Genomic DNA, 17,605 nt, shown 5'->3' with positions numbered 1-17,605 from the left:
TGAGGGATGATAACTTTGTGGCACAAGCCCTGCCTCTCTGATAGAATGGTTGTCAGTCACTGTGGTGGCTCCACCCCTTAGCTGTGAGTTATAGTCTGCCCCTGTGTTGCTCCTTTTTTCACAATGGCGCCACACTGGCAATCACTGTCACTCACTGCTATGGTTCGGCTCCGTATCTGCCTCATCTGTTACTTCGCAAGATCAATGGCGTCATCCTCTGTGGATCAAAGTGCTGGTAACGCCCTCCCCCTTCTCCCGCCCCCTTCCCATCAATCATTGCTATTTCCACCAGTCCCAGGCCTCTCTAAGTGTCCTTAGTCCCGCCCCTCTTTTGACTGCCTGATAATCCCACCAATCACCTCTCTGTGATGATAGAGGCGTTGCCTCAGCCTGTAGTAAAGAGGTCTTGAAGAGGCTTGGAGAGGCCCCAACTCTTGAACTTGGGCTCCCTTTAAGATGCTGCAGCAAGAAAGTGCTGTCAACGGACCCTCAAGGAAGGGGATCTTCCAGGACAGGGTTACAAAAGGAGAGAGCCCAGGCAGAAAGGTGGGCCTAAGACCCCTAGGTTTCAGAAGCACCCTCAGCAACACGAGGAAGTGTGGCATTCAGTGAAGGGGAATCCTAAAGGGACAAAGGCTCAGGGGGTTTGCAGTAATGATGCAAGAGGGAGGAGACACTGCAAGAGGGAAAGTTTTGAGTAGGAAGAAGAGAAGAGATTCAGTGCATAGGCGGAGGGGCTGGCCTTTTACAGATAGTCCATGCCGGTCATGGGAGGGCAGCAGCGTACGTGTACCTCTGCAGGTGAGCTAGTAGTGTCCCTGGATGATCTTAGGGAAGTTTCCTTCTGGTTGCTTCTATTTTTTCAGCAAAAGAAGAAGTGAGAATGGGGTGGGGGAGGCATTGGAGAGAGAAGGTTAGGACATGATTTCTTAGAGAAAGGGGAAGGGACCTGTGGAAGCCTTGCTGATTGGCTCTAAGTGTCCACTCGAGGTTTGCAGTCATGCGTCTGCAATGTGTCCCCTCAGCATGCTCAGCTGATGGAGCGCAGCTACAGAGAAGGCAGAGTTCATGTGAACCCGGGTTGGGGCTTTGCCAGGTGCATGTGACTGAGAGAGAAAGACTTTGCGAGGGAGTGAAGTTTGTGTGTGCAAAGATGCGATGATGGTGGTTGACCATAGAATCTATGCTGGGTGAGGAAGGAAGAGAAGTCATGGGGGAAGGGGAAGGACATAGAGAAAAAAGGGTAAAATCAAAGGACTGGAGGCCCCAATGGTGTCATAATTGAAAGACCCTGTATGATCTGGCTCCGTTCCCTATCTGACATCATCTCTTCCCCCCTCAACCTGTCTCTGCTCCAGCCACACTGGCCTCACGGGTGTTCCTCAAACACTTCACACATGCTCCTGCCTCAGGGCCTTTGCGTGGCTGTTCTGTCTGGGCAAAGAAAAACCCTTACTCCCTCTCCTCCTTCAAATCTTTGCTTAAATGCCACCTTCTGAGTAAAGCCTACCCCCCCATCACTCTATTGAACCCTGCCCCACTGTCCCCCAGCATTTCCCAATTCCTTTTCTCTGCTCTATTTTTTCATAGCAGTTATCACCTTCTAACGTCCTTCTGCATTTCACTGATTCTAAGATGTCACAGGTTGTAAGCCACGCACACCATAGAAACCAGGATACTGTCTCTAGTGGTTGTATTAGTTTCCTATGACTATTGTAACCAATTATCATAGACTTGGAAGTTTAAAACAACACATATTTACTCTCCTACAGTTACAGCTGTCAGAAGTCCAAAATGGTTTCACTATGCTTCTGCAACCACAGTTCTATGAAAAAAAAAAGGGGGGGGAACAAAATGGTTTCACTGGCTGAAATGGTTGTAGAACCCCAAAGTCAGGCTCATGTACCCAATGCACAGCTAAAGCCAAACACTGTGACACTGGGGATGTTTTATGCTGCTAGAGGGTCAGGGGTTTCAGGGGACTGAGGATGAAGTCTGCATTTCTTCAGTCTCAGATAACATCTTTTTTTTTTTTTTTTTTTTCTTGGAGACAGAGTCTCTGTTGCCCAGGCTAGAGTGCCGTGGCGTCAGCCTGGCTCACAGCAACCGCAAACTCCTGGGCTGAAGCAATCCTTTTGCTTCAGCCTCTCGAGTAGCTGGGACTACAGGCATGCACCACCATGCCCAGCTAATTTTTTCTATATATTTTTAGTTGTCCAGCTAATTTCTTTCTATTTTTAGTAGAGATAGGTTCTCACTCTTGCTCAGGCTGGTCTCGAACTCCTGACCTTGAGCGATCCTCCCGCCTCAGCCTCCCAGAGTGCTAGGATTACAGGTGTGAGCCACTGCACCTGGCCCTCTCAGATAACATCTTGAGCAACCAGACTTCTGAGTGTCGGCAGCTAACTTCCTCAAAGGCATTCATTCCTTCTGCAAAACAAACTGGTACGATTTTCTTGTGACCCTGGAGTTGTCTCCTACTGCTTGACAACAGAGCAGTGCACTAGCAGTTAGTGACTACTGTGGGAACAAAGGATATTGAGCAGGAAGTGAGAGGTCAGAATTTTCATTATGTTGGTCACTAAAAATGTTGCGATACTAAATTCTCCAGGGGCCTGGCTACAAAACCCCACTGTCTTGCTCCATTCCTCATTCATGTAGGAAGAGGGCTGTCATTCTTTTCTTGCTACTGCTTGCTGAAAAGAGGCAAAGGTGGGGAAACTGAGGAATGGAACTTATCCACTTGAAGTTGAAGGTATTCGTGGGTGCTGGGCCGCATCCTGCATGCTGTAATACTGTCACTTGAGTGCATAGTTTATAGCAGCACCCTAATCCACCCTTGATGTAGTTTATAGCAGCACCTTAATCCACCCTTGATGATGACATTAATTAAGATATAAGCTACAATGATTAATAAGAAAGATAAGCCTAATTAATTGATAATTTTTTTGAGACAGAGTCTCACTCCGTCACCCTGGGTAGAGGGCAGTGACATGATCATAGCTAACTACAACCTCAAACTCCTGGGCTCAAAGGATCCTCCTGCCTCAGCCTCCCAAATAGCTCTACAGGTGTGCACCATGACTCCCAGCTAATTTTTCTATTTTTAGTAGAGATGGGAATCTCACTCAAACTCTTGAGCTCAAGTGATCCTCCTGCCTCAGACTCCTAGAGTGCTAGGATTACAGGCATTAGCCACCACGCCTGGCCAAACCAAATTAATTAATTAATTAATTAATTTTTCATGTCAGACGGGTAATGTGCTGATGTCGTAACAAGGATTGAGGGAGGCACATCTCGTGCATGCGTGTGAAAACCCAATCATCATGCTCATGAACTACAAAAGGATCAAGCCAAATTTAAAGATGTTGGAATATATGGATCAGATCCCTTGTGGGATCCCAGAATACCAGTCATCTAATCCCACTTCAGGTTCTTTTATCTGTTACGACCATGCAGCTTGCTCCCTTCTTCGGCCCGTTACATTTCAACTTTAGCTGCGGAGTTAATATAAGCACAGCAGGAGGAGTTTGCTGCTATGAATATCCCGCCTTGTTCTGCTAACAGGTGACCTAATGCTATGTGGTTGTCCAAGGCAACTTTAGCTGGAGGATCCAAAGACATTTGTTGTGCTGCGACAGCAGCGGCGGTCTTGTTAGCTATAATCTGTAAAGTCGTGGCTACATTTCTAAGCACATTGGAGAGCAGCCACCCCCACCACGGGAGCCACGTGCATCCTGTGCCCCTGGGAATCCTTCCTGGCAAATTCCCTTCAGGGAACCCCCAGATAGAATCTCCTTCAAAACTCCTCAGGAGGCCCTAGGAAACAGTTTTAAGGAGCTTGTCCAGTCAGTGTCTGGTGACACTTTCATTGTGTACTGAGGACAGTGTAACTGAGTATCCCAGTAAACACTGTTCATGATGTCTTCCCCTAATGCATCTACAGGCCCAGGGTTGGTTTTCCTGACTGCAGACAAAAACATACCCCTGAGGAACGTAAATCACAGTGTCATTGCTGAAGCCATCATTAAAGCCACTTTTTCCAGCCATGGATCTGTCAGACTGTTGTCACATCTGCGTAAGGCTGGGCCTATCCAATGTTCTTCCTGTGCTGCAAAACTGGGGTCAAGGGGTGCTATCGTATGCCACCCTTAAGAACGGGAGGGGATATCCCAACCAGGAAGCCAGATAGAAGCAGGGGGAAGGGGAGCTTGGTAGCTCCACGTGTGAGCCAAATGAGGTGTACACAATACATCGCCCTTTTGGGGGGGTCTTTTGATGCTCAAATGTACAGACAGGGATATTTGAAAAATTATAAAGTGGCTGATCAGAGGGTTGTGATGGTCTAGGACAGAATGAGGTTTGGGGTGACATATCCAATACCAGGATAAGTTAGCAGAAACAGATAGGATTTTGGAAATTCATACCAACGAATTGTCCTTTCAGACAAAAGAAGAAAGGATTCATAAGACAGCCATGACCCAAAACATAAAGACCCAATTCCTTTTGTTAGCAGGCTTGGCTGGAAACAGCAGCCTAAGATCATTCGGTGGCTCACAGGACAAGTCTGTTCTTTCTCTTGCTCAGGTCCTGGAGGGCAAGTTTTATAATACTTGGGTGTGATGGATCCCAGGTTTTATTCTGGCTAGGCTAACAGACAAGCAGGTGGCCGGGAGCACTTCAGAGGAGCCAGTCTTGTAAGGACCCTTGTGATTCCATTTAAGGCGCACCAGATAATCCAGGACAATCTCTCCATCTCAGATTCCTTCACTTAATCACATCTGCTAATCCCTTTCTTCATATAAGGTAGCATTCACTGTCCCAGGGATTAAGATGTGAATATCTTTTGGGGGCCATTGTTCAGTCTACAATGTTGGTAGTTTACTTAGCTTTATTGTCCGTTTCCCCATTCGAATCTAATTCCCATGACAACTGAGATCTTCATCTGTCTCATTGTCCATTGTGTTGCCAGCACCTAGGACAGTGCCTGGCACTCAATAATGGCAAAGATCTTTGAGCACTCTTTGCTCTGGGGGATTCTTCTGAAACAGCAGTGTCTCTGTAATAACTCTCATCACCCGATCCCCTTTGCTTTAGCAGTCAGAGCACTCAATCTGGGTCCCCTCAGCTCACCCTCCCCCCGCGCCGCTTGCATCACCCAGTCCCAACTTCTTCACCTCAAGTATTGATCAAGTGGTTTCTGAGAGGCCTTGACTGCAAATTCCCAAATGGCCACACGGTGGTGGTGTGGACCTATTTTCCCGGCCAAAATCCACCACCGCCCCGCGCCCCAGCCGCACCCCCTATTTCCAGAGCTGAACTCCTGGAACACATCAGGCCGTTTCCAGCTTCCCCGCTTTTGCTCAGGCGGTTTCCGATGCCTCTCGTCACTCGATGGTAATAGAAGCAGAACAATGTTTCATCCCTGACTGCCCCTGCCCAAGCTCGCTGGGGGGTGTCCTCCAGAACACAGCCGGCAGATTGGGCTTGGACCGCCCCTAGCTTGTCGCCTGTTTGTGCTCAGGACACTCTCGAGGGAGGGCTCAGGCCCGACCCTTTTCTGGGTCTCCAGAATAGCCCAACAATCCTTCCCGAGGCCTTAGGATGCCCACGACCATTTTATTTAATCGTCTAACCTAGTAAGAGAGGGATTATCGCCCCCGTTTTACGGGAGGATTGAGGGGACTGAGGCGCAGGGGAGGAAAGTACAGGCAGCTCAGGGGCACTAGGAGGGGATTTGAATTCGGGTCTGGAAGCTCCAGACAAGAAACAACCAGCAAAATGCCACGCCTTCTCTCACCGCCGTAGTACCTTTACTATTGTTCTATTGGTTGGAACTCCATCACGTGATCATGCCTAGCACCAAGGGCCCCTGGGAAATGTAGTTCAGTTGTGTGTCCAAGGGCAAGAGACTGAGTGAAAGCTCAGCCAGTCGGCCACATCTGGCCCACAAGGCCTCATGATGGGGCCCGCCTTCCTTCTATGATCTTATCTCGCACCTTCTCCTCCTCTTCACTCAGCTCCAGGCACCCTAGCTTCCTTGCTGCTCTTTGAATATGCCAAAATTATTCCTACCACAGGGCCTTTGCACTGGGTGTCCCCTCTGCCTGCAATGCCTTTCTTTCCTCCAAATGTCCTTATGTATTCTTCCCTCACATCCTTTATGAAAGGGGCGGCCTTGAAAAAATAACAGGAAAATACCTAATCTCACATAGGAAAATCCCGAATCCCACCATTTCCCCAGTAATGGTTAAAGAGCAATCCTACGAGTTCTCTCACTAACAGGTACCCTGCAGGAGTTCTGTTTTGCACAACTTCTGAAAAGAGCTGAATGAATGGAAAAGAGATGCAAATCTCTCTCTCTCAAAATTGTTTTTTTGAGAATTTGCTTTTACAGAGTTCCTGAGTTAACAGCCGGAGAAGGAACTATAGCCTCAACTATATCTCCAGGAGAGAGCCACATCTCCTGTGATAATCCCTTCTCCAAAGGAAGGAAACCAAGTCTTGGACTTTGACATCCTTGCAGTTTTTGGTATCTACCTGGTGCTCTTTTGTTATCAACTGACAGTGTGGCTATTTTTTTTTTTTTTCTCTCTCTTCATCCCTTTTAAATTTAGCGAACCACTTGGCTTTGCTGCTGGCATCTCCCTTCTCTTTCTTTGAGATGTCATGTCGTCCCTCTGCTCTCTTCCACCACCCCCTTTCTCTATCTCCCTTTTCCTCTCTCTCTTTCACTCTCTCTGTCCTTCTGAGAGGATAAAATAAACTTTTTTTTACTTTTATATTTCTTAATCTCTGTGTGAGAAATCTTTCTCCACCTGCTCCATGAGCACCTACTAGCTTTTCCACCCTAGCACTTTATGTCTGGAAGTTTTATTCAGGAGACGGGTATTTTATTTCCACAATAACTAAGAGTAGATGCTATCATTGACTGGACTTGCAGCTTACTCTCTTTTATATAAAATTGCAACTGGGCCAGGTGCAGTGGCCCACATCTGTAATCCTAACACTGTGGGAGGCCAGGGTGGGAGGATCTCTCGAGTTCAGGAGTTTGAGACCAGCTTGAGCGAGAGAGACCCTGTCTCTACCAAAAACAGTAAAATTAGCCAGGAGCTGTAGTGTGCACCAGCTACTCGGGAGGCTGAGGCAGGAGGATCGCTTGAGCTCAGGAGTTAGAGTTGCTGTGAGCTATGATGACATCACTGCATTCTAGCTGGGGCAACAGAACAAGACTGTCTTTAAAAAAGTAAAATAAAATAGTAATTTCTAGCAGGATTTTAATATACCCTGAATTTTCCTGAGGTGCAAGTCATATTATATACATATATATATATAAATATGTAAAGTATGTAAGTATAGTTTGTCTTATTGACAACTTCATTAAACTGGACCACAATTTTGGAAAAATTGCATTATCTACAGCAATGCTGCCTAAGGTGTTTGAGGCCATGATATAGTACTCCTGTATCAGACTGCATGGTAGCTGTCAAATTTACAATAATACATTTCAAGTAAAATCTGGATGCCATATTGTGTATTTTGTGTACTTATGTTGAAGGACTTATCACTTTATTACAAATTAGTTTCCATTTATTCATCCTTTGTATTACAGTTGGTGAAGTAAAATGATATTTTGTTGTGGTTATAGATGGGTTATATTATCTCTGGATTTCATTCAGAATAATAAAGGCAGAATTACATATTATGAATTATTTGTGATAAAAAGAAATAAACTCAGCCATCTGGAAAGTGCAAATTACAACCACAATAAAATATCATTTCACATCTAGAATGGCAGTAATAAAAAAGATAATAACAAATGTTGGGGAATCTTCATTATGAGGGTTCCCCGTGTATACACATTAAAATAAATTTGTAACTTTTCCTCGTTAAAAAAAAAAGAAAAAAATGAATAACAAATGTTGGTAAGAATGTAGAGATATTGAAGCCATCATATATTGCTGGGAAGGTAAAATGGTGCATGCAGTCTAGCAGTTACTCAAGAGGTTAAACATAGAGTTACCATATCACACAGCAATACCACTTCAAGGTATATACCCAAGAAAAATGAAAACAAATGTCTCCACAAAAACTTGTACATGAATGTTCATAGCAGCATTGTAGCCAAGAATAGAAACATCCTAAATGTCCATCAACTGATTAATGGATTAATAAAATGTGGTATATCCATAGAATGGAATATTAGCCATAAACAGAAATGAAATACTGATACAGGATACAACATAGATTAACCTGGAAAACATTATGCCAAGTGGAAGATACTACGTACAAAGAAGCACATATTCTTTGATTTCATTTATAGGAAATGCTGGAAATAGGCAAATTTCATAGAGGCAAAGGTAGATTGATGGTTGCCTAGGGCTAGAGGAGAGAGAGGGGAAAATTGGAGGTAACCGCTAATGGGTATTGGGTTTCTTTTGGTGTGACAAAGATGTTCTAAAATTTATTATGGTGATTGTCGCACAACTGTGAATATACTAAAAACCATTAAATTATACTTTTAAGTGGGTGAATTGTATGGTGTGTGACTTCTATCTCAATAAAGCTGTTACAAAAAAACACTATGGCACACTTAAAACTTTGACTCAAATGGTACGAAAGCAATTTATGTAACCAAAACGTTTCTACCTCCGTAAGATTCTGAAATAAAATAATAATAATAAAAAAAACCTAGGAGATGTTGTGTCAGTTACAAATGAGAACATTGGTCCACAACTGGGTTCAGATAATGAAACTGCCACTGACTGAATGCTAGGCACTGCACTTCCTGAATCCTCACATCCTTCACAAAAAAATAAGAATTAATTTCCCCTATTTTACAGGTAGGCCAACTGGTAGCCTATTTCAGGATTTTGCACATTTCTAAGAGTGGAAAGTTAGAAACAACTTTAATATCCACAAGAATAAATATAGCGCCAACATATCAGGTTCCTCATTTGGGCCCAGCCCTGTTCATGCTTTTTTACCTCATTTAATCATAAGGACAATGCAACGAAGTCAGCACACTTCTCATTCCCAATTTGCAGACAAGGCAACTGAGGTGCAAGGACGTTAAGTAACTTGGCTCAGCATTATATAGCCAGGAAGTGTCAGAGACACCAGGTTCTGCCAGCCCCTATTGCTTATGTTAACTAACCACTCCCTTTACCTCTAACATCCTTGGGTGGAAAATTCCACAGCTTCAAAGGCTGCGGCGGAGTGGACAAAACAAGTTACAAGAGCTTATGGATCATATATTCCCGTTAAGATTTTTTTAAAAAAGCATCTATAAATGCTCAATAAAGACCTGATTGTTCTCGAGGCAAAGGCTTTGGAACAATTTTCATCTTTTACCTGTTCAAGTATTCTGATTTTTCTTGAAAAGTTATTTCAAGAAATAGGTAGGGAGGACTAGGCTTTTTTAATTCTTCCAATCACCACGTTATGTTTTAAAAAATATTATTTTCTAGATCCAGGTTTGTAATTTAACTTATTTAAACCCAACAAGCAGTGCGGCTCCACAATCAAAACATTTCTAACAACTCAGAAAGGGCAAACATGCTTTAAAATCAGTCATGTACAAAAAGCAGTTATAGCAGGAGAGATTTACGTCGATTATATCTTTGGCCGCGGGCCCAGAGAAGCACATGAATGGGCTAAAGCCACAAAGCGCCGGGCTGGAATGTTCGGGACCGGCCACGCGCCCCTCCAAGGCAACATTTGATTAAATGGGTCCGGAACTCTTTTGTCGAGCCCCAGTGCATCTACCCGGTAAAGTAAACTTCCGGTGAGCTCATTACTTTCGAGCGCGGCAGCGGATTCAGCTAGCGCTAAGCGGACCGGAAGTCTGTCAACTTACACTCCCCGCACCATTCCGGATGTGACGCACGGGCGGGGTTGCCGGAAGAAGTGGCGAAGTTACTTTTGAGGGGACTCGAGTAGCGGCGGCGTGTCAGGGGCTACAGACGAGGAGGAAGATAAACAGAGTGAGGGGACGGAGACAGGTGCACCCGAGAGTGGGGAGACGCGGGAGGCCAAACTCGGGGCTTCTCGGCGTTCTCCGTGTTTCTCCGCTGAGCCCACTTTTCTTCCATTCCCTTCCCTCCGTAGCTCGCGACTCCCCCGGCTGTTTCCAGGGCAACAGGAGTAGGAGACCCCGCGAGAGGCTGCCCACGAGACCCCTGGGCGCAGCCATGAGCCCCGCCCCCCACTGGTGGTCGGAGAGGGGCGGGACCTGGAGCGAGGTGTGGGGGCGGAGCATGAGGGAGGAGATGGGGCGGGACCTGGAGCGAGATTATGGGGGCGAGGCTTGGGGAGAGGGGTGCAGATGAGGCGAGGCAAGGTGTTGGTTGGGAGCCCTCATGGGGGCAGTGGTGAAAGGACCTGGAAGGGATGGGGCGGGACCAAGGAGGAAATGAGGGGAGGGGGAGCATAATTGGAGGAGGCGGGGTCAGAATGAGAAATAGGGGCGCTTCCTCGACTAGCTGAGGTGAAGTTTTGGAGTAGGGGGCGTGAAACTTGATGGGAGGGAGGACGTAAGGGCAGAGCATGATTGAAGGAGAAGTGGCTGTGCCTAAAAAGAGCAGGTGGGTGGGACCCGGAGGGGGTGGGTCCTAGAGGAGGGGCGGGGCTTAAGACCAAGCTGAAGGCTAGCCCAGAGCAGAAGGGGGCGGGACCGGTTAGAAGGGTAAGGAGGGTTTGTAGGAGGACTGGGCTGGAGTCTCTGTGCAGTATAAAGAATCTGGGAGAAATGGAAGAAAGCAGGGCACCCGCATGAGGACCGGTAACTGGCCTGACCAGACCCTTCCTTGCCCCACAAAGCTCTCAATTCCCTGTATTCTGCAGGTTGCTGTGTGACCCTACCATGTCCTCCCCCACCATGAGTTCCCTGGACACCCCCCTGCCTGGTGAGTGACCCTGTTCCCTACCCAGTCTTTATCACACACTGGCAAGAGAAGCTCACTGTACCCCTCTTGTTTGCCTCCCTCTCCCAGAAAATGGCCCCCCTCAGCCTGGCGCCCCCTCTTCTTCACCCACTGTTAAGGAGGAGGGTCCTGAACTGTGGCCTGGGGGTTCAGACCCTGATGTCCCAGGCACTGATGAGTCTGGCTCAGCCTACATCGTGGGTGAGACGGGGCCCAGGGTCAGGGGTCTGGGAGTTGATGTGTGGGGCTTGGAGAGGAATTTAGGAAGGGAGAAAGAAATGGGGATGGGGCGATGGGAGGCCCCTGTTTCTTGTTGATTCTTTTTCTTCATTTCTTCTTGATACCTCTTAACTTTGTTCTTTGGAATCTACTGACATATACACGTTTCTCTTTGAATTACAATCTCCTTGGGTGTGAGCATTTCTTCCATCCTCTGCCTCGGGATCTCTCATGGGCCTGTCCCTCTGGCTGCCGTTTCTCTCTGTGGCTCGCTCTCATGGCCTCTGTGTACCCACCCCAGTCATCCTAGACCCAGATGAGGAGCCAGAGCGCAAGCGAAAGAGGGGCCCAGCCCCGAAGATGCTGGGTGACGAGCTTTGCCGTGTGTGCGGGGACAAGGCCTCCGGCTTCCACTACAACGTGCTCAGCTGCGAAGGTTGCAAGGGCTTCTTCCGGCGCAGTGTGGTCCGCGGCGGGGCTGGGCGTTATGCCTGCCGGGGCGGTGGAACCTGCCAGATGGACGCTTTCATGCGGCGCAAGTGCCAGCAGTGCCGGCTGCGCAAGTGCAAGGAGGCAGGGATGAGGGAGCAGTGTGAGTGCTGGGGGAGAGGGTGGTGCCAGCCTGGCTCCTGTCCAGCCCCAGGCCTCTACTGAGGCCTGTATCCCTGCAACAGGCGTCCTCTCTGAAGAACAGATCCGGAAGAAGAAGATTCAGAAGCAGCAGCAGCAGCAGCAACAGTCCTTGCAGTCACCTGTAGGGCCGGGGGGCAGCAGCAGCTCAGCCTCTGGGCCTGGGGCATGCCCTGGAGGATCTGAGGCAGGTGGCCAGAGCTCTGGGGAAGGCGAGAGTGTCCAGTTAACGGCGGCTCAGGAACTAATGATCCAGCAGTTGGTGGCAGCTCAGCTGCAGTGCAATAAACGCTCCTTCTCTGACCAGCCCAAAGTCACGGTACTGCCCCTTCCACACTCTTGAGGGGTGACGGTCCCAGTGGGATAGAGCTGGCCAGGCCATGGCCCTGGGTGTGGGAGGGAATGAGGCTGCAGAAGGCAGGGGCTTTGGGAGGAGGTCCCCCAGGCTGCAGGGTTCGCCTCAGGGTGCTCCTGTGGACTTAGGGTTACATGTGGAGTCTTGGGAGTGACCCTGGTCTCCTGTGTCCCAGCCCTGGCCCCTAGGCGCCGACCCCCAGTCCCGAGATGCCCGCCAGCAGCGCTTTGCCCACTTCACGGAGCTGGCCATCATCTCAGTGCAGGAGATTGTGGACTTCGCCAAGCAGGTGCCTGGCTTCCTGCAGCTGGGCCGCGAGGACCAGATCGCCCTCCTGAAGGCGTCTACCATTGAGGTAATGGCCAAGCTGGCTGTCCTCAGCAAGGCCCTTCCCTTCTTCCCACAAAGGACCCCTGAGATAGCTCCAGGACAGATGCTGGCAACAGAGCGATGAGCAGGACCAGTCCTCACTCTCCTGGGGATGACATTCCTCAGGGGAATGTCCAAACACTAAACTTAGATAGTCAGAGCATCCCATGATCTGAGGAGAGAAAGGGAAAGGGGGCTGAGGCTGAGAGTAATTGAGGATTGGCCTGGAGGGGCTGCTTTAGAGAAAATGTGCCAAAAAGCCTTTTCAGAGGAGTTGGCATTTGAATCCAGGATAACAAATAACGTATTGAGTGCCTACTGTATGCCAGGCTCTATTCCAAGTGCTAGTATACAGCAGACAACAAAGCAGGTAAAACTCCTTGTCCCCGTGCCTTGTAACCATTTGCAGAAAGAGTGTCCTAAAGTTGGGGAGTGGGCAGCGTGTGCTGAAGCCAGGAGGGGGGGAAGAACTTGGCGTGTCCGATGTACTGACCGCACGTTGATGTGGCTGAGAGAACAGAGTGGGCGAGGGATGATCCTGGTGAGATTGGACCCCCATTAGGGCCAGGCGGGGAGGGACTAGCAGCTAAAGCATCACAGGGGTCCCCCTCAAGCCCTTTCCACCTGCATCCTTCAGATCATGCTGCTGGAGACAGCCAGGCGCTACAACCATGAGACAGAGTGTATCACCTTCCTGAAGGACTTCACCTACAGCAAGGACGACTTCCACCGTGCAGGTAGGGACAGGGGGGGCCTTGGGGGTCAGGGGGAGGGTTAGTGCCCTGCCTGGCTGGGAGACCTCAGGCCATGTCATCCCTGTCTGAGCCTCTCTTTCTTTATCTCCAAAGTGGGGGTGGGGGTTGAGCCAACCTGAGAGCAAGAATAAGAGTGCATTTATTCAGCACCAGCCCTGTACAGAGGGACACAGTAGGGGTCTCTGCTGTCACATTGGGCATCTTGGTGGGAGTTAGGAAAAAGCACCCCTACCCCCACCACCCAACCTGGCCTCACTGGAGGGAGGCAGGCAAGATCTTAGTTGACTGTGAAGTGTACAACCTGCCCAGCTATATATGGCAGCACTGCCTCCTGCCTTCCAAGAGTACTTACCTGGCGATGTCATCTGGGCTTCTGGAAGAAGTGCAGGTGAGGTGAGGCCTAGGGGGTAAGAGACATCACCAGTGAAAAGGGGGTGGGGACCCGCCATAGAGCATGCACAGAGGCCTGGCTCCCTCATCCTTTGGGCTCTCAGTAAGTCCTGCCCTCTTCTACCATTTCCCTGTTCATATTCCCAGATATCCACTCCAGACCCCATCATCTTCCCTTCCTGTAATCCTGGCCCTCCCAGCACCCATGATGGCCCCAGTAACCTTTTTAGTGTGACCTTAGCAGGGCAGGACTGGAGGGAAGAGTGTTTCTGGCAGGGGGACTGGCATGTGCAAAGGCCCTGAGGTGGAGGAAAGCCAGAGGGTTTTGAAGAACTATCAGGAGGTCCAGGCAGCCAGAGCACAGGGAGACGGGGCTGGAGAGGGGGTCGGGAATCCCACCACTTCCCACCCATCCTCTGTGACTGCCCCAGCCCAGGCTTCAGTCATCTCTTCCTGGGACATTGCAGAGGGCCCTCACTGGGCTCCCTGCCTCCACCTCTGCCTGATGTGTCCGCTCACACAGTAGTCAGAAGGATACTGCCAGCTCAGCACCAAGTCAGCTCACGTTCCTCCTCTGCTCAGAACCCTCCACAGCTTCTATCCCACCGGGATGAGAGCCAAAGTCCTCCCTGTGGCCCACAAAGCCCTTCAGGATCTGTTCCTTGTTCCCTCTCTACCCTCAGCTCTTGTCCTCTCCCCCTTATTCACCTTCCCAAAGCCACACTGGCCTCTTGGCTCTTAGTTGAACCCACCAAACTTGCTTCAGCCAGAGGACCTTTGTACTTGCTGGTCCCTTTGCCTAGAACCAGGGTGACCGACTGGTCCTGGTTTGCCCAGGACCTTCCCAATTTTAACACTGAAAGTCTTGTGGCCCAGAAACCCGCCCCCAGCCCAGTCCCAGGCAGAACAGATGGTTGGTCACCCTATTCGGAACACTCACACAGCCTTGTAACTCAATCCCTCACTTCCTTTGGGTTGGTCATTGCTCAGATGTCACTCTACAGTGAGGGCTTCCCTGCCCACTTGGTATAAAATGCGAACGTGATTCTCAGTAATCTAGAGTACCCTTCCCTGTGTTATCTTGCTCCTTAGAATTTATCACCATCTGACAGGCTGGGTATTTTACTGATGTATTTGTCTGTCATCCGGCCCCTTGACCCTCAAATGTAAGTTCTGTAAGAGCAGGGACTTTGTCTTGTAAACAGCTCTGCCTTGGGCCTGGCACATAGTAGGTGCTCAGTAAAGTTTGATGAATGAAAGAGGCAGTCTTGGGGATGAATTTGAGCTTTACCTCAAAAGCAGTGGAAGCCACCAAAGGGACTGACATGATGTGAGCTAGCTTTTAATAACTTCTCTCTGCCTTCATGACAAGGATTGATCCCGGGGAAACTATGCAGGAGCTGGAACCACCCCCCAGGCAGGCAGTGAGGGTGGTGATAGGATAGAAAACACCGAATAGATGTTTGCCTTCGTTATCCATTCCATAACTTAGGCAAGGCTTGTGGCACACCTGCTGCGTGCCAGGCACTCTCCTAGGCACTGGGACCCAGAGGTGAGCAGAAATGATGAGAACGCTGTAATTACTGCTGTTTTCCTCACCCCATTGACTGTGGGTGGCACCAGGGGCCAGGGCTCCCGCAGGTTTCAGCCAAGGGAGTCATGGCTGCCTCCGCCCTGCAGGCCTGCAGGTGGAGTTCATCAACCCCATCTTCGAGTTCTCCAGAGCCATGCGGCGGCTGGGCCTGGATGATGCCGAGTACGCCCTCCTCATCGCCATCAACATCTTCTCAGCAGACCGGCCCAACGTGCAGGAGCCAAGCCGAGTCGAGGCCCTGCAGCAGCCCTACGTGGAGGCGCTGCTCTCCTACACGCGCATCAAAAGGCCGCAGGTACCGGGGCCTGGAGCTCCCCAGAGCCTGGTTGCTCCTGACGCAGCCTCTCCAGCCCCTCTGGGCAAAGCAGACTCAGTCCTGAGGCCTGGGTAGGGTCAGGGTATCCAGGCCCACGTGCGTCAGTCTTAGGCTGGGATCTGTCCTGAGGAGTCAGGCCTAGTGCAGGTTCTGGGGCAGGCTGCATCCCCTGCCCAGAGGCTCCCCGTGCCAACTCTGCCAGCTCACCTGGGGAGGGAGGCCCTCCTTTCAGTTCAGGTGGGCTGAACAGAGCCTTGCAGGACAGGGGCTTGGCCAGCGCCCACCTCCCTCCTGTCCACCCACAGGACCAGCTGCGCTTCCCACGCATGCTGATGAAGCTCGTGAGCCTGCGCACATTGAGTTCTGTCCACTCGGAGCAGGTCTTTGCCCTGCGGCTCCAGGACAAGAAGCTACCACCTCTGCTGTCTGAGATCTGGGATGTCCACGAGTGAGGGGTTGGCCACCCAGCCCCACAGCCTTGCCTGAACACCCTCTAACAAATGACGCTGTCACCCCTTCTTCCTCCTGGGGTGGCAAGGGGCCCCAGGCCGGGCCTGCAGTCCCACCTTGCTTCCGGCCTCACCAGCCCTCCTCTCTGGGATGAGCCCCAGTCAGGGCCCATGAGGCTTCCTCCCTACCCACGGAGTCTTCCAGAAGGTGTGGAAGGGGTCACAGGTCCCGACCTCTGGCCCTTCCCAGCAACTCTCCTCACCCAGCTTACACCTCAAGCCCACCATGCAATGCACCTTGAACAGAGGGAGGGGAGGGCCTATGGCTCTGCCCCACAGCCTGAGAGACCATAGGTCCTCCTCTTCCTCTGCTCCTTTTATTTAATAAAAACTAAAAACAAAACAAAAACAGGAAAATAAAATATGAATACAAGCTAGCCCTGAGCCAGAGTGCAAGAAATGGAGAGGGGGTGGTCTTTATTGACATGGCCCCAAACCTGATTCAGTAGGTCGGACCCGGGGCCTTCCCAGGCTGGTGAGGGGTGGCCCGGACGGTCCTGGTGCAGGGTGATGTGCTCTGGCTGCTGTGGGGGTCCAGGACATGGGCCTGACAGCCTCAGGGTCACCTCCCTAGACGAGGTGAATCAGAACCTGCTCTTCAAGGATAAATAGGATTTGTGTGGACTTTTGTCAGTCAACAAGTGTCTGCTGAGGCCTCTCGTGGGAGGCACTGTTGGCCATTCTGGAGACGCAGACATCATGCATCCAACAAATGTACATGGAGCATTTACTAGGTCAAACAATTTTGGGCACTGAAAGCATCAGTCAGCAAGATAAAGACCTTCCTACCAGACAGAGCGGGATTAGATGGGGACAGAACAGAAGGGAACGGGGCTTCAGTGGCAGCACATTGCAGTGAGAGAGCTAGAGGAAGTGAGGCAAGGTGTCACAAAGATGTCTTTGCTGGGACCTAAAACAAAAACCAAGGAGGGCTGGGCCTCCAAGTTGTGGGCCGCATGTGCTAAGCCTGGAAGATGAGAGATCCTGGTGAATTCAGAATAGGGGAAGCCAGGAAGTTCTTCCAGCTCCTACCCCAGGCCCTGGTGGATGCATAAATGGAGTTGGATGGACGGCCGGGGTCAAGGGTGAAGGGGATGTTGGTTGCAGGGAGGCAAACTGAAAGGTACATTTATTTGGGGTGGGGGATGGGACGGCGGAAATGAGAATAGTTACAATCATCCTATTCCAAGTAGTGTATTGGACGTCCCCCCCCCCCCCCGCCCCGTGCGCTGAGTCTAGTTTACAGATGGAGAAACTGAGGCCGGGAGACAGGAGAACAGATCAGATCAGGACCTGACCAGGTATCGGCCAGCCTCTGCGGGGAGGGTGGGCGTCCGGCCGCCGGCCAACTGGTGGGCAGCGCTCAGGTGGTCCTCTCGGTGCAGAACGGGGAGGGAGGCGGCGGGTGCACGCCAGGCCCACTGCGCGCCGGGCACAGCGAGGCAGCAACTGCAGCCGCGAAGAGGGGCGTGGTCTTGGGCCTGACGTCACGAGGAGGTGGGGTTAGCGATAATTTATCAGCCAGGGGGAGAGGCCACTTCCC

At 50.3% G+C, this 17,605-nt stretch overlaps 1 protein-coding gene and 1 non-coding gene across 4 annotated transcripts; one reads left to right on the top strand and one right to left on the bottom strand.

Annotated features, from left to right (window-relative positions):
* Positions 1-3,245: 3,245 nt before the first annotated feature.
* Positions 3,246-3,349, bottom strand: LOC123624911. The gene has a single exon (XR_006730273.1). It is a non-coding gene; the product is annotated as a small nucleolar RNA U13 (small nucleolar RNA).
* Positions 3,350-9,872: 6,523 nt separating this feature from the next.
* Positions 9,873-16,419, top strand: NR1H2 (nuclear receptor subfamily 1 group H member 2). 3 transcript variants are annotated; one of them, XM_045531068.1, is made up of 10 exons: positions 9,873-10,004; positions 10,111-10,244; positions 10,846-10,907; positions 10,995-11,126; positions 11,446-11,736; positions 11,819-12,093; positions 12,305-12,484; positions 13,136-13,235; positions 15,324-15,532; positions 15,859-16,419. In XM_045531068.1, exons 3-10 carry the CDS (start codon positions 10,865-10,867, stop codon positions 16,003-16,005), a joined length of 1,377 nt encoding a protein of 458 aa, XP_045387024.1. In that variant the 5' UTR covers positions 9,873-10,004; positions 10,111-10,244; positions 10,846-10,864; the 3' UTR covers positions 16,006-16,419. The 3 variants fall into 3 exon arrangements, with proteins under 3 accessions (XP_045387024.1, XP_045387026.1, XP_045387025.1); XM_045531069.1 differs by having other exon boundaries at positions 9,874-9,986; XM_045531070.1 differs by lacking the exon at positions 10,995-11,126.
* Positions 16,420-17,605: the final 1,186 nt, after the last annotated feature.

The sequence above is a fragment of the Lemur catta genome, chromosome 19 (assembly GCF_020740605.2).
Source record: "Lemur catta isolate mLemCat1 chromosome 19, mLemCat1.pri, whole genome shotgun sequence".
Lineage (NCBI taxonomy): Eukaryota > Metazoa > Chordata > Mammalia > Primates > Lemuridae > Lemur > Lemur catta.
The sequence above is the reverse complement of the archived record's forward strand: the minus strand, read 5'-3'. Positions and strand labels throughout refer to the sequence as shown.

Coding starts and splice junctions, on each gene's coding strand:
- NR1H2 (XM_045531068.1), top strand. CDS start 10,865: ATGTCCTCCCCCACCATGAGTTCCCTGGACACCCCCCTGCCTG. Junction 12,485..13,135: donor TGAAGGCGTCTACCATTGAG/GTAATGGCCAAG, acceptor TGCATCCTTCAG/ATCATGCTGCTGGAGACAGC. Junction 13,236..15,323: donor GGACGACTTCCACCGTGCAG/GTAGGGACAGGG, acceptor TCCGCCCTGCAG/GCCTGCAGGTGGAGTTCATC.